This window comes from Panthera pardus, unplaced genomic scaffold (assembly GCF_024362965.1).
Source record: "Panthera pardus isolate Hobbes unplaced genomic scaffold, ASM2436296v1 HiC_scaffold_2, whole genome shotgun sequence".
In the NCBI taxonomy this organism is placed as follows: domain Eukaryota; kingdom Metazoa; phylum Chordata; class Mammalia; order Carnivora; family Felidae; genus Panthera; species Panthera pardus.
The window spans coordinates 124,221,817-124,243,250 of NW_026526765.1; the positions used below are offsets into that span (position 1 = coordinate 124,221,817).

Here is a 21,434-nt window from a genome sequence, read left to right on the forward strand (position 1 = left end):
GGGAGGGGATCTGTGGGTACCAGATGTTCTGCTTCCTGCCCAGGAGCAGTGGTGAGTGATGGTGCTGGCTTTCCTTCCAACTGTGGGCTGAATTCTGGGTGGGGCTGCCCCTGGGAGATACTATTCAAGCTCTGAACTCCAAGATGTAAGCCAGAACTCTGGGTCTGTGTCTCAGATCTGAGGGACCTTGGACAAGGCACAGAGTCAAAGCGAGTCAATGTGTTAGTCAAGGATCTTTTGGTTGAATGTAACAGAAATATTGGAATTACTTAGTAAAAGGGGAATGTCCTGAAACCCAACCCCAAGAAATTCATCCAGGCCTTGGGGTGCTGAGACTGGTGAGTCAGGAACCAGTCTTGATTGCCCTCTCTTGAAGGCCTAGACATCTTGAACCATCTACTTCATTCTCTATGCAGACCTACTTTGAGTTCACCTAAGTGATCTCCCATTCTAGTTCGAAATTCACAGAAAATCTGATTGTCTATGCATAGGTTCTAGATTGGCTTTTCTGGGTTGAGAGACACACTCTGTGTGAGGGACACAGAGTGGCTCAGACAGGCCCAATGGCATAGACTCCTGTCAGGGAATTGCAGGGGGTCTTAATTACCTGAAGTCAGGGCTTGCTTCTTTTGTGGCTTCTTTCCTGGCCTTGGAGTATCTCCTGAGCTTCCTTCTTGGATGCCCTCAAGGGATGGGAATGTAGGAACACAGACCAGGTGCTGAGGCTCTGGGTCTGAGAAGTACCCTTGGAGCTAGATCTCCAAGTGGAGGTTGGAGTGGAGGTTCTTTTTTAATTTTTTTTTAATGTTTGTTTATTTTTGAGAGAGAGGGACAGAGACAGAGCATGAATAGGGGAGGGGCAGAGAGGGAGACACAGAGTCCAAAGTAAGCTCCAGGCTCTGAGCTGTCAGCACAGAGCCTGATGGGGGCTTGAACTCATGAACCATGATCTCATGACCTGAGCCGAAGTCAGATGTTTAACTGACTAAGCCATCCAGGTGCCCCTGAGTGGAGGTTCTTTATGGCTGCAGAAGGAGGCTTTGCTAGATTTTTGGTTCTGGCAGTTGAAGAGTAAGGCAAATTGAAGGGAATCAGAGAATGCCATTCCTAAATATACTACTTGGTATAAGGATTATTTTGACCTGAAGATGATAGAGAATCAACAGATTCAGGAAGAGTTCTGTGCCCTCCCCTTAACTGTCTGAAAGCAGGGCATGATTGAGGATGGGGAACCAACACCAAGATGAGTTTGCAAAAACCAGCCTTCCTAAAATAGCCCTTGTCTTCCATTAGTTTCCCCCATATACTTCCTAGTCACTTCCCCACAATTTATTGTCCTGTGACCCCAAACCCTCTTTACTTTGTTAAAAGGGTATATAAGACCTAATTTAACCTCAGGTCTTATTTGAGTTTCACTTCTTTTTGTAAACTCCTGTGCAGATAAATATTAATACAATTTTTGCCTTTTCTCCTGTTAATCTGCGTTTTGTTAGTTTAATACACAGGTTTCCTGATACTGAACATAAGAGGTAGAAGAAAAGATTTTTCCCTTTGACAAAAGCACTGCCATTTCTTTGGCTAATAACCCTCTGTCTTCACCTCTACATCCCATCTGACCAACATTCATAGTCTCTCACCCTCTTTCCTCTCTTAGGATCTCTGGTTGTCAGAAACTCCAGTCTCTTTTTAGCATCTCTGCTTCTTTCAGGAGGAAGACTTTTCACATCTGGAGCTTGGGAGACTTGGTCCAATAAAATTCCCCTTTCACATATTGAGCTGGTCAAGGCCCTAACTGACATACTGTACATGGGTGTGGAGGTGGAGGACTAACATTTATTAAGAGCTTCATGTGTGCAAAGCATAATGCTAATGGCTTAATGAGCATTATTTCATTTACTTTTCAGAACTATCCTATTTTTTCCCTCTGTTTTACAAGGGGCTTAACAAGGCCAAGCAATTTGTCCAAGTTACAGGGCTAACAAGTGACTGATCCAGGAATCAAACCTCAGCCTTCCTGACTCCCAGGCACCATCTTTGATACACATCACATTTGTCCAGTGTTGGGGTGAGGCCCTATGTCTTAAATTAGAACAGACACTATGATGAGGAGTGTGGGGGTAAGGGGGGGCTCTTTTAGGCTATAGTTATGGTTTCCTGGAAGAGAAGGTATTTTGGCTGGACCTTGAAGAAGTAGGATTTAATTAGGCAGAAATGGGGGGGCATCCCAAAAACCAGAATGAGCAAACAGAGACTGGAAAGGGCAGGGAGTGTTGAGGGAATTACAGGTAGTCTGCCGTGACTGGAGTTCTCGGGGGGGGGGGGGGGGGGGGGGGGAGGGGAAGGTGCTCCCAGGTCTTCAGGGTCACTCATTTCCCAACCTGACTGCCTGGGCGGCGGGGGGTGTCTCCTCTGCAGACACACCAACTGCAGAGCTGCTGCTCTGAAAACCAGGCCCATGGAGCAGGCAGGAATCCTGAGGAAACAATGTGAAGATTTCTGGCCTGGCATGCTTGGCATCCGCGACCACAGGGAGCTCCATGGCCCCTTGACCCCTTGCTGACATCCCAGGGCACAGAGGTCAGTGTGTGGCAGGGAGAGGATGAAGTGAGCCTGTGTCTGGGCTGGGAACAGTGACAGGCAGAAAGGAGGAGCCCATCCCCCACAGAGGGCTAGAGCAAATAGCCCCTCCCTGGGCTGACCCCACTCCAGTTGCTGTGGTCAGCTTGAATATCAGGCATTTGTTCTGGGAGTATGGTCTCCCCAGATTTTGGTTGGCTTTGGGGTTCCAATGGTGGCTTCTTCCTGCTGAGCACCTACTGTGGACCACATAGGGCAGGCAGTAGGTTGCCACAGAGATGAAGACAAGTGTTGTGGTAGAGACAGATAGACAAATAATAAAGACATCATTATTTGAGTACTTGGTCTGTGTCAAACACTGCACTAAGAGTTCAATGTGTATATCTTTTTAAAGCTGAGCTGCCTCATAGGCTTGTCTCCACGTGGTATCAATCTGGCATCCACAATATTTGAAACAAATTTAAATAATGATTGCACAGTCTTTTGGAAAAAATACACAGCAAAACTTAAAATCCTCTTTCCCCATCTGTTTCTCTGTATTATATGTACAAAGCAGCCATCTCTATACAATCTTTCCTCTCTCTCCATGCTCCTCAGTAGAGGTTTATGCCATGAATATACACAGTTAATATTTTTTCCCTTATCTCATGTGTATAATCCAATTGAAACTTCATTACAGCCCTCTGAAGGCAGGCACTATTATCCCCATTTTACAGATGGAGAAACAGATGTCTAGAAGTTAATTCTTGCCCAGAGTCACACAGCTAATCACTGGCAAGTGCATTTGAAGCAGATTCTGTTTGTTGTGAAAGCATGTGATCCAGGGCCTGTGAGATTCCTGAGGGACAGTCAAGACAGTCAATTCATGGGGGGGCTTCATTCGGAGGAGGCTACATTTGAGTAGAATCTTAAAGGATAATAGAAGCTCAACAAACAGAGATGAGCGACAGAAGTGTTTCTTAGGAAGGGAGCGACACCTAAGAGGTGAGCACATCATACAGTGGGATGTCCAGAGAGAGACAATCTTGTTCCTCTCCCTCTGAAGAGTGGTTCCTCTCCTCCTGCATTTAGGAGACTTGCCTCATTTTCCATCTTTGCCCTAGGCAGATTCTGCCTGTGCCCTTTAACAGTCTCCATCACAAAGCGGCCTTGTGGCTTCTGAAAGAGACCCTCTAATTCAGGCTGGCTCCCTACCACCCACCCCCACGCCCCAAAGGGGAAGAGAACTCCCTCCTAGGCCAAGTTAAATCACTTAATTCTTAAGGAATTACATGTCAAGCCTGTGTTAGGGAATGTAGCTCTCTAGTCTTTAAGAAAAACATGTTGTAGTGCAAAGAGTACAATGGAAAGTGGATCCAGCCTGATCTGGGTTTGAATTTCAGCAAAACTCTCAGCTGAGTGAATTCAAGCAAATTGCTTAATCTTGTGAAGCTTCAGCCTCTTGATCTAGAAAATGACTATTGCTAAAAAGTGGTGACTGATAGATTTGTCAGAGAGGAAGAGGAAATGGCTGGCTGGGAATATATTGATCTAATATTTACTTCAGTGTTAGGTGTCAGGGACTTGTCAAATCCAGGTTTCTCCTGCAGGAAGTGTACAGTATGAGATGTTAGGCACTTGGGTGGGAATGTGACTCCCAAGAAGTAGAAGGAAAGAGAGGAGGAGGTGGCTAAGCATGGACAGGGTTCCCAGTCCTGAAGTCTTGCTGCCTTGCTGGAACAATTCCATGAACCTCTCCTAGCCTCAGTTTCCTCACTTTGAAATGCCAACCCAACTTAATGAATATTGGCCAAACTCTTGAATTGCTATTTCATCCATTTTATTTTTAAATATATTTTTCCATAATTTGCCTCATCCCAGAGGAGATTTGAGGTGATATTTATTTATTTATTGTTTTAAAATGCTAATTTTTGAGAGTAAAAGACAGGGCATGAGTGGGGGAGGGGCAGAGAGAGAGAGGGAGACACACACACACACAGGATCTGAAGCAGGCTCCAGGCTCCAAACGTCAGCACAGAACCTGATGCGGGGCTCAAACTCACGAACTCTTGAGATCATGATCTGGGCCGAAGTTGAACACTTAACCAACTGAGCCATCCAGGTGCCCCTGAGGTGACTTTTAAAAATACACATTTTGGGGCACTTGGGTGATTTAGTCGGTTAAGCGTTGTACTCTTGATCTTGGCTCAGGTCATGATCTCACAGTTCATGAGACAGAGATCCAAGTCGGGCTCTGTGCTTAATAGCAAAGAACCTGCTTGGGATTCTCTCTCTCTCTCTCTCTCCCTCTCTCTCTCTCTCTTCCACTCCTCTCCCTCTCTCTCTCAAAATAAATAAATATACTAAAAAAATAAAATAAAAATAATACAACAAAATGAAAATAAAGGCCCACAAACCAGGTTGCAGAGAGAATCAGAGTAAAACAGTGAATGACCGCCAGATCATTTCAGTAACCTGTAAAACCTGTGAAAAGGTCCTGCGCAGATGAATCCCATTTTCACAGAACCCTTAGCATATAATACTTGCCTGTAGTAGAGGCTAGAAAATATATCTTAACCAGAGCTACAGGTAATATTTCTATTTCACAAATGAAACTGAGGTTAAGTCCTGCCCTGGTCCCAGTATATAATGTGCATGGGTGAAGGGGAGGGAGGAAAAATCCTTTGTAACTTATACTGAAGTATGAAGTTTGGGACCCCTGTGTGTTTGTGTTTGTCAAAAGACCACAAGCTGCCTCTGCTTTCTCCGTCCCCCAAGGGATTACAGACCTGACCATTTGGGTGAAATGACCATTCAGGAGAGGGGAGGCAAAGGAGAATAAACCCCAATCAGTATTTCAATGAGTTATCCTGTCACACTAAAATAAATATTGAGTGCTTATTATCTGCCACCTAGTGTGCTAAGCACTTCACGTTTTGTATATTTTACATTTAAATTTAGTTTAAATTTCACATTTAAGTACAGTTTAAATTATATATTGGAGGGTAGGAAGCTTACGAGATAAAGGCACACTCGGGTAAGAAAGGGTGGGAGTCCCACCTCCCTCAGCCGCTTGCTGCACAGCCTTGGTGATTGCTGTGTTCCTCCACTTGTGAGCCCGTTTCCTCCATCCGCCTCTTGGGTCGTTGTAATGAATCAGTAAGCTTAAAGCATGTTAAATGTTCTGCCCAGTGTTGGCACAAACTAAGCAACAACAGCATAAACAACGGCAGCAAACGTTTAGTGACGGATCAGGACCGCAGGCGCATCCAAAACCTGAAACACGACCCCCCACGTCGGACCCCAGTGGCAGGGCTCTGGGTTTAGTCAGGGCGGTAACGGCCGCCCCAACTCCCACCGCTGGCGAGGCTCCTCGGCGCGGGCTCCTCGGCGCGGGCAGAACTGCGGTGGGGAAGCCGCAGGCTGCGTGCGGGGAGGCGCGCCGCCTAATGCAGTTGTCAGTTAATTAGGGGAGAAGGTTAGGTCATTAACGGCGGGATCGATGCAAAGGGAATTAAGAGGCTCTGGCAGCGTCGCCGCCGCGCTCTCTGCGCGGGCCCGGGGCTGCATTCAACAAAAATTCGATACGCATTAGCAGAGGATCGGCGGCCGCCCGGGTCGCGAGGCCGCCGAGTGCACGAGCTGCTCCTGGGTCAGGCGGCCAGGGCGGGACGCGGTGCCCTGCTGGGAAGAGCCGGTGCCTGGGCGGGCACCACTGCCTGCGCGCGCCGCCCGGGAGTCTCTGGGAGGTGCGGGGTGCAAGGCGAGGGAGGCTGGAGGTCCTCGCAGGCGAGCATGGCCGCTTGATCCTGGGGAGGCTGCGGGCACGATGACGGGTTAACGTTTAAACATTACAAAGAGCTCCTCCCTCGGTTCCCCAACTCACTCGACCACTGCCCCTCACCGGGCCCCCTGCCACTTATCCTTCAGACCCAGTGACCTTAGTCACAGGGAATCTGGCCTGACCTCCCCAGACTAGGCCAGGCCACCCTGTAACCCTCCCACCCAGTACTTACCTTTCCTTCATAGCATTTATCACAGTGTTGTTACATGTGTGCGATCTGTACAACTTTCTGGCCAATGCCTTTCTCCTGACCAGATTGCAAACTCCAGGAGAGTGAGGCAGTGTACATCTGTTTTGTTTACCTGCGCCCACAAAGCCTGGAACATGGCCGGTGCTCAGTAAATATTTGCAGGAAGAATGAATCCCCTCAGCAACCCAGTGAGTTAATTGGTAGGATGAGGAAATGAGGCTCAAATAAATGAAGTGACCTGCCCAACATCACAGCCATCTTCCAGCCTCCAAGCCCTTTCCTTGAACAAATGTTCTCATCTGTCTGAATATTAGCTTTTCCATCCAGGGAAAAATAATTTATAGCTGCCTCCATACTATGTGCCAGGGAGTGTGCTAATATTTATTTGTATTTGCTCCTTTAATTCTTACAACAACCCTGTGAAATACAAATCATTGGTTATAAAGGAGGAATTTGAAACTAGCAAGGGCTGGGCCCATCATTTGCCTGTTTGCCCTCAGATCCATCACGCCCTTTCTGATATTGTTTTTCATGGGTGGGCCACCCCCACACTTCTACCTCCATTCCACCTCCCATCAGGCTGGATTTCCCAGGCTCCTTTGTCAGCTGGATTTTGGCTGATTTTGGCCAATGGTAGCCACTGTACAAGATTGGAGAGCTGAGGATAGGAGGACCCAGAATACCCCTATCCTTGACAGCTTCTGGGCTCCATGTCCTTCCTTTGGCCTCCAGACTAGATGGTAGTGGTTTCTTGCTCTTGATAATCTCTGGGTTACCTCACTTACCTCGTTTGGCTTTAAAGTTCTTCTGTCACTTCTGCCACCTGAGTGGCCACAGTGTTAAACTCTCTATGTTAAATTTCCTCTGTTTGAAATAGTTCGAGTAAATTAATTTTCCTGTAAGAGCTATGATTTGAATCCAGATCTGTCCGACCATGAAGATGTGCTTAAAGCTTTCCCCAGGAGATGAAAGAAGGCAAAGCAGTGCAAGAGTGATAACCATTTAACCACCCTGCCCAGAGAGCTCTTTCTAGGTCCCTTCTCTGAAAGAAATTAAAGATAATGGTCCACTCATAAAACCTATTGATTATTTATTTTTAGGTTTAATAAATTCTACTTTCCATAGCTAAAATATTGTTTATACCTAGAAATGAAGATATTAATAGCATCTACCCACTAGAGTTATGAAGATTTAACGAACTAATGTATGCCAAACACCTCGCATGTGGTGGATGTCCCATGACAACTCCTTCCCCCACTCCTTTAAAACCTAAAAGAATTTTTAGTACCTACAGTTTTTTTTTTTTTCAGCTTGGTAATCCTGGAGTGTGGAGGACAGGAGCTCTGTCCTTGATTTCGTAGTATTGTCCTTATCCCTCGTGCTGTAGATTCACCTTGCCCATTAGACCAGTGAGTGAGAAGTAGTAATCAGAGGGCTCACCCAGCAGCAGAAGATGTGTGCAGTGATTGTTAGTTCTGAGTGAATGCTCCTAAATCAATTGGACTGCCCCAGAGACTTGGTTGGCAATGAATGAGAGTGTGAGGTGCTTTTGACACACACATCCAGGATCTGATTTGAGCAAAGATGTCTGCTCAACAGTCCCGAGGGCAATTTTCTCCTGATTGATTTGCAACTTTCAATCTTAATGGAAAAGAAGCCAAGTGTAAGGGAGGTAGTTTTTCTCCTGAACCAGAAATCCTTCTTGTACTTCTCTTTCTGAACTTGGGGTGGGGGGGTGGTGCCATCTCCTATTACCTGCCAAGAGGCTACAGAGGCCAAAGTTTGCCAGAGAAGGGTATTTAAGGTGTGTTGGTAGTTGGGGGAGAGGAGCTTCTTAACCTACACAATCCCATTGACTTGGGAGAACCAGGAGACCAGAAACTACTCTTGATGATAGAACAACTGCAGATAGCAGGTCAGGTCTCCAGCAACCATATTCTGGAGCCTGGTCCTGTGGTGTCCTGTCTGTACCCTGGACAAGGAACTTCATTTGAGTCTGCCTGACCATTGCACAAATTGCTGGGGGCTCATTTGGAGTCATCGATGTAAATGCCATTTGAGGAAGTTTGCAGATTACAAACATATTTGAGGTTATGGTTTTAAGCTGTTCAGCTGAAAATTGCTTTTTACCACAATAGCATAGGCCTGTACCCCTAGAAATAAATAGCACAGGATTTGGAGTCAGGTAAACCCTGGTTGCAGTCCTACTCATTGTGACTAAACATTTCTGAGCTCCTCCTTCCTTCCTCTTCTGTTAAAACAGGATTGATAATGAGAAGTAGTTAGATGAGAAGGGTGAAGAGGAGTCCTCCATGGAATTACAACTTCAAAATGGCCACACGGGGGCGGCTGGTTCAGCCAGTGGAGCATGTGACTCTTGCTCTTCCAGGCAGTGAGTTCGAGCTCCACGTTGGGTGTAGAGATTACTTAAAATCTTGGGGGAAAAAAAATGGCCACAGGAAGAAACATCAGCAAATTCTGAAATTTTCAAAAGTTTGAAGTCATAAGCTTAGTTGAGAAGTGCTAACATGTTATGGGCTGAATTGTATCTCCCCAAAATTCATGTGTTGAAGCACTAACCCTTGGTACCTCAGAAGTACCTTATTAGAAGACAGGGCCATTGCAAATGTGGTTAGTTCAGATGAGGTGCTGCTGGAGTAGGGTGGGCCTCTAATCCAATATATCTGATAACCATACAAAGGGGGGAAAATTAGACATTGACAAGTACAGAGGGAGAATGTCATGTGAAAATGAAGGCAGAGGTCACAATGGTGCTTCTACAAGTCAGGGAATGCCAAAGATTGCCAGCACATCACCATCTAGGAGAAAGGCCTGGAATAGATTCTCTCTAACAGCCCCTAATAGGAACCGACCCTATTGACACCTTGATTTTGGACTTCTAGCCTCCAGAACTGTGAGACAATACATTTCTGCTGTTTAAGCCACCCAGTGTTTGGTACTTTGTCACAGCAACCCTAGCAAACTAACATATGAAGCACACAAATCCAAAAATGCCTCCCTTCTGTCTCTCTAGCAGTAATTCATACCCATGCCCTGATTTTTAGATCTATGTGTACAGGCCTCAAACCATTTCTGTTTTAACAGCTACTGTCAGGCATGCTTCTAAGCAGCAGGCAGAATGACTGGGGAAACCCTTGACCTGTTAGTGCCAAGGAGTCCAATCAACTACACCTATGTAATTAAACAGGAACACAAAGAAATTCCTGCTTCGGTCTGAAGAGTTTAAAAAAAGTTTAGGGAAAAAAAAGTTTGTAATTATTTAGCTGTTTTACACTAACGTTATAAGAATGAGTAATAATAATTGCTTGGGGCACCTGGGTGGCTCAGTCAGTTAAGTGACCAACTCTTGATCTCAGCTCAGGTGGTGATCCCAGGGTTGTGAGATGGAGCCCCGTGTCAGGCTCCACACTGAGTGCGGAGACTGCTTAAGATTCTCTCTCTCCCACTCCTCTTTCCCCTCCCCACTCTCACATGCATGCGCGCATGCTCTCTCTCTCAAAAAAAAAAAAAAATTGCTGAACATTGATTATTATGTGTCAGAGAATTTGCTAAGTGCTTTGTATATATTATTTAATCCCCTCAACAACCTTAGAGATAAGAACCGTTGTTATTTACATGTTATGAGACTCAGAGAATTAGCTTGTCCCTAAACACACAGTGAGTCAGTAGTAGGACAGACCTCTGACTTAAGGTGGCCTCAACCCAGAGTCCAAGTTCTTTGTTACAATGCTGCTCTTTCTCCCAGCCTAGCACATAGTGAAAGTTCATGGAATATTAGTTGTCTCCCTTTGTCTGACTTAGTCTTATAATTGACTTAAAAGCTACTGCTTGTTCCGCCTGCCTTTTCAAGCTCAAAACGAAAGAAAAGTGACTGGCACATAGTAAGTGCTCAGTAAGTGTTAGCTATTATTACTATTAATATTGCATTGTATATGTTCCTCTCCAGCAAGGAAGGTGAATCCCTAGTCTATTGCTAATAGTAGGTACTTAGAAGTGTTCTTGAATGAACAAGGCCAATGAGGTAGGGGCCTGGAAAGTAAAGTTGATCTAGGAAAAAATGATTAGTGAGGGTGGGGAGTTAGGGCTGAGGGAGGGAGCGAGGCACAGAGAAAGCAGTTGGCAGAAGGCCAGACTCCACTTTGCCTTTGGTGAGGCTGTCCCTGGGGGTTTGGAGTTGGGGGGAGGGCATTGTAGCCCCTCTGCTCCTGATTGGTCAGTTCACCTAGCTTTATCCTTTATTCCTTCCCTTTTGGGGTGATGGGGAGGCTGCAGCTTGTAGTTACATAAAGCTTCCAGGAATTCTTCCAGGAAGAGGACAAGTTCATGAAATGCTGGCAAATTCTGGGGGTGAAGAAGTTTGTGAGCAAGAGTGATTGGTGTACCTGCAATCAGTGCAAGGGTGAGGCAGGAAGGCATGGGAATTAGGTGGTTTGAGTTATAAATCCCAGCTCTCCCATTTCAGCAGCTGTGTGACCTTGGGCAGGTAATTTACCTGAGTCTGGTTTCCTCTTCTGTAATAAGAATGAAATGGTATCTACTGTACAGGCATTTAAATGCTAAGTACAGCTGAGGTGCCTCAGTGGCTCAGTTGGTTCAGCATCGACTCTTGGTTTTGGCTCAGGTCACAAACCCACGAACTGTGAGATCGAGCCCCTCATCAGGTTCCACACTATCAGTGCAGAAACTGCTTGGGATTCTCTCTCTTCTGCTCTCTCTACCCCTCCTGCTCTCTTTCTCTAAATAAATAAATAAATAGATAGATAGATAAATAAATAAATAAATAATTTTAAAAATGCTTAATATAATGCCTCATAAATAATTGCTGTTATTGTTATAATTATAATTATTATTTTATTTTTTTTGAGACAGAGAGAGACAGAGCTTGAGCAGGGGAGGAGCAGAGAGAGAGGGAGACACAGAATCTGAAGCAGGCTACAGGCTCTCAGTTGTCACCACAGAGCCCGATGTGGGGTTCAAACTCATGGACTGCGAAATCATGACCTGAGCTGAAGTAGGATGCTTAATCGACTGAGCCACCCAGGCACCCCGTTGTTGTTATTAAGTGTTAAGCTTTGATGTCCTCTCTACCTGAATACATGGATTCACCAGTATCCTCCTCTTTCTCTTGTTCTCTCAGTCCTGGAAATTTGAGCAAAGTATTTCCGAATGCCTCTTGATATCTCCATTTTCTCCTGGACCTTCCAGTGGGGCCAGGCCTTTACACACTTTTGTGTGGCCCCAGGATATTTGCCTTCATGACTCTGGGATGGTCCCTGCCCCCAACAGTCCAGGAATGATTGATAAAAGCCTTATCTGAGTCACTTTCCATTATGGGATTAAATCAGACTTGCTTTGGGGCCTTCTGGCTGCTACCCCAGGCTGGATGCCAACAGCTCCCGGTTATTGCCTTTGGCCCAATCTGAGGTCATCACACCTCTATGGACCCAAGGGGCCTTCAGAGGAGAGGTTGTGGCAGCCATTTGGGATTAGTTTCAGTTAACGATCATGGCTAAGCATGCACTAGGCCCCATGGTGGAGCAAATAGGAGATTGGACACTTACCCAGCCAGCTCCAGTCTGAATCGACAAATGATAGGCTCCTTCAGGGCAAAAGACGGGATGTCAGAGATTAGCAAGGAGAGTAGTGGGGCAAAATAATAATTGTGTACTTGCAGGCAAGTTGCTAAATTTCTCTGAGCCTGAGGTTCTTCAACTCCCAACTTGGAACACTAACATTTACTACAAAGGTTAATGTAAATGGAAACGTACTAGTTAAAAGGACAAGATCTTAGGGGTAAGTCTTGGTTTGGATCCTGGCTTGGTCACCCACTGGCCTTATGCCATTGCTGTTAACTTCTCAGAGCCTCGATTTCCTCATAGCTGTAAAGGAGGAAATAACACTTCCTTCCCAGAGATGTGAGAATTAGAGAAAACTAGGCTTCACGGTTAGCTTTGAATTGGGTGAGTGTGCAGACCCCTTCCCGCTTCACCCCCAATGCTGCTTAGTGTGAATGGGCACTCGTGGTTTTTCTTCTTTTTAGGGCAGTGTAGAAGGGGAGTGGGTTTAGCCCTCTTGTCTGCCTTCCCAAATTAGAAAGACAGGAGAGAAGTTGCATTTCTCTTGCTAAGGCCTATTGTGCAGGTCTCTGTGTGTGCCCTGGCCAAAGCCTGGACTGAACCAGATGCTACCTCAGCATGAGGTCACCTCTGTGGAGATGTGTTTACTGAACTTGGGTCAACTTGGGACCTTAGAGTAGACAGGTGCAAGGTGTGAGCTACCTGGAAGGCCATCCAAAGACGAGGGAAGCTTCAATGCTCAGAGCCAGGCTGCTCCAGCAAAGGCTCAGTCTGAAGCCTGAGGTGCCAACTCAGGACTCAGCTTGTACTTCATTCTCTCTGTCCACGTCTTTCACCTTCCTGGCTCCCTTCTTCTTCCTTACCTCTTGTTATTTGCCACCACTTATAAATGTATTGTGGTTGATTATTTCCTGTCCTGGACCCACTTGGTAATCTGGCATGTGTGAAAGGACGCCAGACCCCTATGCCTGTTGAAAATGCAAGTCTTTGGGGCTCCTGGGTGACTCGGCTGAGCATCCGACTTCAGCTCAGGTCATGATCTTGAAGTTAGTGAGTTCAAGCTCCATATAGGGCTCGCTGCTGTCAGCCTGTCAGTGCAGAGCCTGCGTCGGATCCTCTGTCCCCCTCTCTCTGCCCTTCCCCCACTTGTGCTCTCTCAAAAATCAGTAAATCTTAAAAAAAAAAAAATGCAACACTTTTTGTGTACCTACCGTATGCCTGCAATGATCTCATCTCATTCTCAAAACAACCCTACAAGCAAGCTTCTCTTTGTTTTTTAAAGTTTATTTTATTTATTTTGAGAGAGAGAGCAGAGAAGGGGCAGAGAGAGAGGGAGAGAGAGGAAGAGATTGAGAGAGAGAAAGGGAGAGAGAGAAGCCCAAGCAGGCTCTGCACCATCAGCGCAGATCCTGATGTGGGGCTCAAACTCAGAAACCATGAGATCATGATCTGAGCCGAAGTCAGATGCTTAAACCCAGGCGCCACCCCAGCAAGCTTCTCTTAATATCCTCCCAATCAAGGTAAAGGAAGTGTCCTTCTAAAGAGATAAAACAAATTGCTCATGGTTACTTGGCTAGGAAATGACTGGAGCAGGATTTGTCCAAAGACCACATGACTTCAAAGCCCATGACATTTCCATTCCAACTCCAGATAAAGAGCATTCCCAGTTCTGAAATGCACCTTCTACACTCATGGACCCTGGGCAAGTGTAAGAACTGTGCTGTTTTCTCAGGGAGGGTTCAAATCCCACCAGAGTGGCCACTGTGGCCTTTAGAAACAATGGGGTGGTAGATGGTCCTCTGTTGTCTACCTCAGAGGACAGGAATCGGGCACTGAGCTTGTGGGAGGTGGTATGCTGAGGGCAGAGACTGGTCTGTCCAAGTTTTAAAGGGAATGCAGAGGTTCCTGGAGAACATAAGCAATCAAAGACAAAAATGGGGGAGGCAGGTTACTTTGAAGTAGTGCCAGTAGGTGCCCCATGCTATGACACCAGTTAGGCACGTGGGCCTTGGAGCCTGGCAGACCTGGGTCTGAGTGCCACACTGGCAACTGTTCCTGTGGCTGACCTTAGGCAAGGCATTTAAAATCTCCAAGCCTCAGCTTTTTCATCTGTAAAATGGGGATGATGGCAGTACTTTGTTGTGAGGATCAAATGAATACCATGCACATAAAGCAGTTAGCTTAATTCCTGGACCTCAGTCAATGTTAAAAATGGTATTATTAGTAACAAAATTGGGTTAAGAGTAGACACCTTTCAGAAATGTTGTATATCTTGATCGGGGTGGTGGTTATATGAATGTGCACATATGTAAAAAAAAATCATTGAAATGAAATGTCAACCTAAGATCAAGAAACCAGTTCAAAGGAAAAACTTGGGATAAAAGAATTGCAACTCAGAGTACACAGACTTATGTGGAAACCCAAATAGTGTCCTGATTCTAGGAGATGGACTCAAGGTTTTTATAGGGGAGGAAAGAAAGATTAGGTAAATTGTTTTTAAGAAGAGTTGATTGGTGCTGATAAGGAGGACTAGGTTTGTACTTCATTGATTGGTCAGGTGAAGTAGTCACTGGGCAAAAGTCAGTATCAGTCTTTTCAAACAGGATTTTCTTGTCCCTGCTGACTTCTGAGAATATTGGCGGTTTGGTCCAGTTCAAAGGTTTAGAAAACAGGACATGCAAGACGTTTCTCAAATGGCTTCTCTAGCTTTATTTTAAAAATGTTTCTCCTTACATCATCGGTTCACAGTACTGCACTTTTCACATGTGAAAATATGTACTTTTGTGTGTATCTTATACCTCAACAACAATAACAACAAAAACGAGAACAAGAAAAACAAAAGGAAGCTCTTGTGAGCCAGGGTTGAAGTGAAAGGTTAAAAAAAAATGTTTTTTTAAAGTTTATTTTTGAGAGAGAGACAGGGAGCATATGCGTGTGTTGGGGGGAGGGGCAGAGAGAAGGATAGAGCGAGAATCCCAAACAGGCTCTGCACTGTCAGCACAGAGCCCAACCATACCGGGCTCAATCCCAAGAACCGTGAGATCATGACCTGAGACGAAATCAAGAGCAGGATGTCTAGCTGACTGAGCCACCCAGGTGCCCAAAGCGTTCAAAACATTTTTAAAAACTTTGCAGCCTAAAATGTAGAGAAAAATATGTTATGGAGGGATGGATGTCAGGCAGTTAATAAACACGGTTTTCCTCTCTGGATTTTGTTGTGCTTCTGGGATTTGTCGGTGTTTTAAAATGTATCATTTTTTATGACTTCTTTTGTTATTCTAAGTGAATATTCATAGTTAAGAAAATGTAGGGGTGCCTGGGTAGCTCAGCCGGTTGAGCATCCACCTTCGGCTTAGGTCATGATCTCATGGTTCAAGCCCCACGTTGAGCTTTGCACTGACAGCCAACTTCGGATTCTGTCTTCCTCTCTCTCTGCCCCTCCCCTGCTCATGCTCTGTCTCTCAAAAAAATAAATGAACTTAAAAAAAAAATTTTTTTTTAATGTAAACCCCACCCCTGTTTGGTAGGGCCTAGCAGTGGGACCCTCTTCCCAACAGGAGAAAAGTCAGGAGTTGCCAGGTTGGATAAGAACAGAGCCACATCCAGAGCACCTTTCTCCCCAGCTGGAAGCAATGAGTGGCCTAGATGTGGGGTCTTGTCCTTGTCCTTGGGAAAGCCTGCCTAATGGGAATGTGCTGTGATCAGGCTCAGTCTGATGCTCCTGCTGAGGGAGCTACTGCTGGATTATCTCCCTCAGAGATAAAGAGAATGAGCAACACAATGATGTCAGTCCCATCAATACTCCCTCTTCCCTACAGTTCTCAGCAGTGACCTTGGAGGTGAGGCATCCTTAGGGGGACCTTCCTGAGTCATAGGGATAAAGGACACCAGAAGGGGGGTACCCAGGCTGTGAGCCCCTGATGAGCAGGGCTGGTATCAAGGCATCCCATTACATCCTGGGGCTATTACCTTGGGGAAATGGAATTAGACAAGCCTGCCTTTCCATTATGCAAAGAAAGGGCTTTTCAAGTAAATTTCCATTTAAGTATGAGCTTAGATCAGTGAAGGTACAGCCATAATAGCTTAGATGGTCATCACAGCTATTAAAAATACATTTTTTTCCTTTGTGCTCAGGCTGCCTTGTCATATTCATATTGTTCATCCCCAGAAGTCTGTGACTCAACCTTCCCCAAGCTCCTGGGAGCCAGGTTAATGTGCATCTATATTTTCAACTTTTTAATTCTTCAACATACATGATATATGAAATGTATATGCTTGACACAGCCTGTGAGTGTATCCAGAATATTACAAAAAGTAGATCTGGGGATGGAGATGGGCAGTGGGTAGTAAATAAAGCATTCCACTCATTGGTGGTCATTGCTTACAGTGTTGGGCTCCCCTCTCTCTTTACACCATCTTATGCTGCCCATTCTCTGCTGAGGTCCTCAGACATACAGAGTTCATCTTTTTTTTAAGTTAATTAATTATTTATTTATTTTAGAGAGAGAGCAAGAGTGAGTGGGAGAGGGACGGGGGGGTGGTGGCTAGAAGATCCAAAGCAGACCCTGTGCTGACAGGGTGATAGCAGCATACCTGATGTGGGGCTTGAACTCACAAACCCTGAGATCATGACCCGAGCCGAAGTCAGACACTCAACTGACTGAGCCACCCAGGCACTCCCCAGAGTTCATATTTAGCTCCAGGCCTTCAAAGTGTTGTCTATGCTGCCTGGATACTCTTTTCCCATTCTCTACCGTGCTGACTCTCACTTACTCCAGGTCTCAGTTTGCACCTAATGTTTTCAAGGAAACCACCCAACTCACTCCCACCCCCAGACCAGGGTAGGGCTTTGAATTGGTTTTCTCTGTCTGGGTAACAAACCACCCTCAACCATGTATTTGCTCGTGCTTCTGTGATTTTGACTGGGCTCAGTCTTGCCTGGGGTGACCTCTGCAGCTGCCGTCAGTTGTTGGGTTGACTAGGTGCTAGCTCTTTCTGGATAGCCTCTCTCCTATGTCAGGAGCCTTAGCCAGAATGATGGGAACAGCTAGGACAGGTGGAATGTCTGAGACAGCTAGTAGGCTAACCTCAGGCTTCCTTACATTGTGATTTTCTGGCAGCAAAACAGTGGCAGTGGAAACTACAAGGCCCCTTGAGGCCAAGGCTCAGAAGTCACATAACAGTGTCACTTCCACTGCATTCTATTGGTTAAAGAAAGTCACAAGGCCAGCACAAATTCAAAGGCAGGGAAATAGTGTAACTAATCTCTTGATATAAAGTCACACTGCAAAAGGGCCCATCTCCAGGGATAGTTAGCACACATATAGCTCCTTAAGCTTTTCTTTCACAGCTCTTATCATAACTGTTATTAAATAATTCCTTGTATGGAGGTGCCTGGGTGGCTCACTAAGTTAAAAGTCCCAACTCTTGATTTTGGCTGAGGTCACAATCTCACTGACAGCAGGGAGCCTGCTTGGGATTCATTCTGTCTCTCTCTCTCTTCTCTCTCTCTCTCTCTCTCTCTCTCTCTCTTCCTCTCACTCTCAATCCCTCTCAAAATAAATAAGCATTAAAAAGAGTGCTAGACAAATTCCATGAATGTGGGGGTTGACTGTCTCATTCATTACTCTCCCAGAGATTGGCACACAGTGAGAGCTAGGTAGGTTGTTGTAAATGAACACATGGGTGGATGAATGAATGAATGAATGAATGAATGGAAGATAAAGTTCTTAGAATTCTAAAGATGCAGCATAAGGCTTTGGAGATAGTCCCAGGTTTGAATCCCAATTCTATCACTTCCTAGCTGTTTGACCTTAGGCAAGTTGCTTAATCTCTCTGAGCCTCAGGGTTTGTTTTTTTTTTCTTTAAAGTAGGGATAAAAAGTAACTCCGCCTCACAGTACAATCATAACTATGAGGGCTTCAACTCCACATTCATTCTTCCCCCTTTTCTTTGAGACCCTCTTGACTTTTCTTACTCATTAAGTGAGGGCTGCTAGTTACCTTATTTTAAGAGCCTCACCCGAACTTTAAAGCATTAGAAACTGGATTTTCAGGGCAGAGTACATTCCCCCAAGGTCACCAGGAGTCCATTATATATAGACCCCTGTTCCTACATGACTGTTGGTTATGAACCAGTGGTTCTCAACTAAGGGTGATTTGGATCCCCCTTCCCCAGTTCATTTGGCAATGTTTGAGATAGTTTTGGTTGTCACAGCTGGGGGATAGTGGCATGCTACTAGCATCTAGTGGGTGAAGCCAGAGACACTAAACATCTTACAATGCACAGGACAGCCCTCCCCCAGCCCCAGCAAAGAATTGTCTGTCCCATAATGTTGATAGGGTCAAAACTCTGCTGGAACTGACTGTTCTTTCAATCCTCACCGGGTTTAGATGTAATAAATTCTTCTTGGCAGTAGTTAGCCCTCACCCTTCTTTAGCCTCTGGTGTCTGGTGATAGCCACAGTCCTCCTATCCCCGGACCTCACAGCTTTGAGCAACAGCTTTTTCGCATAAGCAGTTTGAAGAGAGGGTAGGGAGGAAATGGCTCCATCTGTTGGCCAGAGCCCACATTATAGCAGGGAGCACTGGATTTTTCCAGCAGAGGCCTCAGGTATGTCATAATTCACTGTACTACACATCCCAAGGGCAGCTGGAGAATGGTAAGTGGGATAGCAAGTGACTGGATAAAGTTGTCACTGAAGCTGCCTGTGTGACAAGCTTGGGGTTAGGGCATAGCGGATTGTATTTAGGGCCTCATTGTATTTAACAACTTCTTATTCTTCTTGGAGTGCTTTCCTCCTTATTCTTTCTTCTTGTATTATAATTTATTTTATTTTTTATCATTTTTTTCTCTGACAATAACTCTGTGGTGTAATGGAAATACACATGAACTTGAGAATCAGAGAGACGTGAGTTCAAACTGCAAGTAATTAAACCTCTCCAGCTATAAAATGGAAGGCAATGATATTGATGGTCAGTAATCAATCACACAGGGCTATTGTGAGAATCAGAAGAAATTACATATAAACTACCCAATAATCATGGGGCGTCTGGGTGGCTCAGTTGGTTAAGCATCCGACTTCAGCTCAGGTCATGATCTCACAGTTTGTGAATTCGAGCCCTACATTGGGCTCTGTGCTGACAGCTCAGAGCCTGGACCCTGCTTTGGATTCTGTGTCTCCCTCTCTCTCTCTGCCCCTCCCCCACTCATGCTCTGTCTGTCTCTCTCTCTCTCTCTCTCTCTCTCTCTCTCTCTCTCTCTCAGAAATAAAATAAATATTAAAAAATTAAAACAGAAAACAAAAAAACCCCCTACCCAATAATTAGCTAAAATACATTAAAATCTTTCTCTCCCTCTCTCCTTTTCTTCTTCACTGACAGAGTAAAGTTTCTTCCCAGCAGGGGCATTAAAAACAGTGGTGTGGGGCGCCTAGGTGGCTCAGTTGGTTTAGCCTCTGACTTCAGCTCAGGTTATGATCTCACTGTTCCTGGGTTCAAGCCCTGCATCAGGCTCTATGCTGACAGCTCAGAGCCTGGAGCCTGCTTCAGATTCTGTGTCCCTGTCCCTCTCCTGCTCATGCTGTCTCTCTCTCTCTCTCTCTCTCTAAAATAAACATTAAAAAAGAAAAAAAAAAGAGGAGGCATCTGACAAGTGAAAATACAATCTCTGACTGTAGTACAGAGATCGAACTCTGGGCTCCTCTCACCTCATCTCCCCTTCAAGGTATCCATCAAATATTATGCCAAGGGGAATAGTCCCTGTTGGAAAGTAGGTGAGGTAATGAGAGACTTAGGTCTCTCACTTTGGATGGAACCTGGTTTCTGGAGGGGGCTCATAGACTTCCAATGGGAGTGGAGCTGTGCATCCCAACCATAACTTTGACTTAATTCTTCATTACTTTTGCTACCTTTTCATTCACTTACTGTTAAAAAACAAGGAGGTTGTTTTCTCTCCCCTGACTTTTGCAGAGGCAGTCTGAATTCCAGTCTCCAATCAGAAATTATCAGATGCAGAAGGAATCTTGGAAGTCATCTTGCACAACGCTATCATTTTACAAGGGGGAAAACTGAAGCCCAGTGGGGAGAAGGAGTGGGAAAGGGGAGATTTTTCTCAGATATGTTTAGATCGAGATGGATTTCAGCTTTTCTGGATCTCCAATCTGGGCTGTCTCTAGATTACAGCCATCAAAGGGGGAAGAGGTTTGACCTAGCAATGCGGAGTCTTGCTTTCTTTACCTCTGCATGGGTGAATGACCCCTAACCCATGCTGTGTGTCCTCTCATAGAAATGGCAGTGCCTACTAGGTGTACCTATCTCTCATTGCCATAACAAGTCTCTAATGTAGGTCTTGTTATCATTTAAAAAAAGAGATAGGTCTACTTCATGGGATTCAATAAGATAACATTTGAAAATGATTTGTAAATGGTAAACCATACACATAAGATGAATTAATAATTTCTTATCATTATGGAATGTAGTGGAAGAATATGAGTTTTAGTTAGACAGAACTTGTTGCCTCACATATGTTTCCTGGGCCTCTATTTCTGCTCTGTAAAATAGGGGTAATGATACCTGCTTCACAGGGTTGTCACAAAGATTGGTGATCAGATATGTAAAGAGACTAGCCAAGTGTTCAAGAATACCTTACATTTGGGGCCCCTGGCTGGCTCAGTCAGTGGATCATGCAACTCTTGATCTCAGGGTTGTGAGTTCAAGTCCCACAATGAGTATAGAGATTACTTAAGGAAAAAAAAAAAACCTAAAAAAAAAAAAAAAAGAATGTTACATTTATATTACATTTATCCAAAACTTATTATGTTAAAAATTGCTCTAAATATATTATGGGGACTATCTCTTTCATTTCTTACCCCAACTGAATAGCAGAAATTATTGTTATAAAATCCTTATTTGATGGCATGGAATAAATGATATAATAATAAATGATATTCCCCCCAAAAAGAACTCTTATTACTACCACCATTCTACCTCTGGAGAGAGGAGAAGAAAGGTGAAAAGATGCTTAATGTCAGTTTGGAGATGAAATACCTTTGAATTAGGCTGAGATTGGTGGTGTATAGAGGGGCAATTTGGTGGAGTTCAGGGTGGGGGGCGTCACACAGGTGTTCCAGGCTCCACATCACTAAAGGTAATGACAGTGGCTTTCATTTTTTTAAACATTTCACAAATAAGATAATTATTTAGATATTTTCCTTTTGAAAAAAGGAACAGTTTTGAGTCTTGGTTAA

The 21,434-nt window shown here is 44.9% G+C and overlaps 1 protein-coding gene across 2 annotated transcripts in view; it reads left to right on the forward strand.

Moving 5' to 3' along the window:
- Positions 1–21,132, forward strand: part of GFRA3 (GDNF family receptor alpha 3) — a 41,228-nt gene extending 20,096 nt beyond the window's left edge. For both annotated transcript variants that reach the window (XM_019424296.2, XM_019424297.2), the window contains exon 8: positions 20,158–21,132. In XM_019424296.2, the coding sequence (XP_019279841.2) occupies positions 20,158–20,259 (102 nt within the window). In that variant the 3' untranslated portion in view covers positions 20,260–21,132. The remainder of the gene's footprint in view (positions 1–20,157) is intronic.
- The last annotated feature ends 302 nt before the right edge of the window (positions 21,133–21,434 follow it).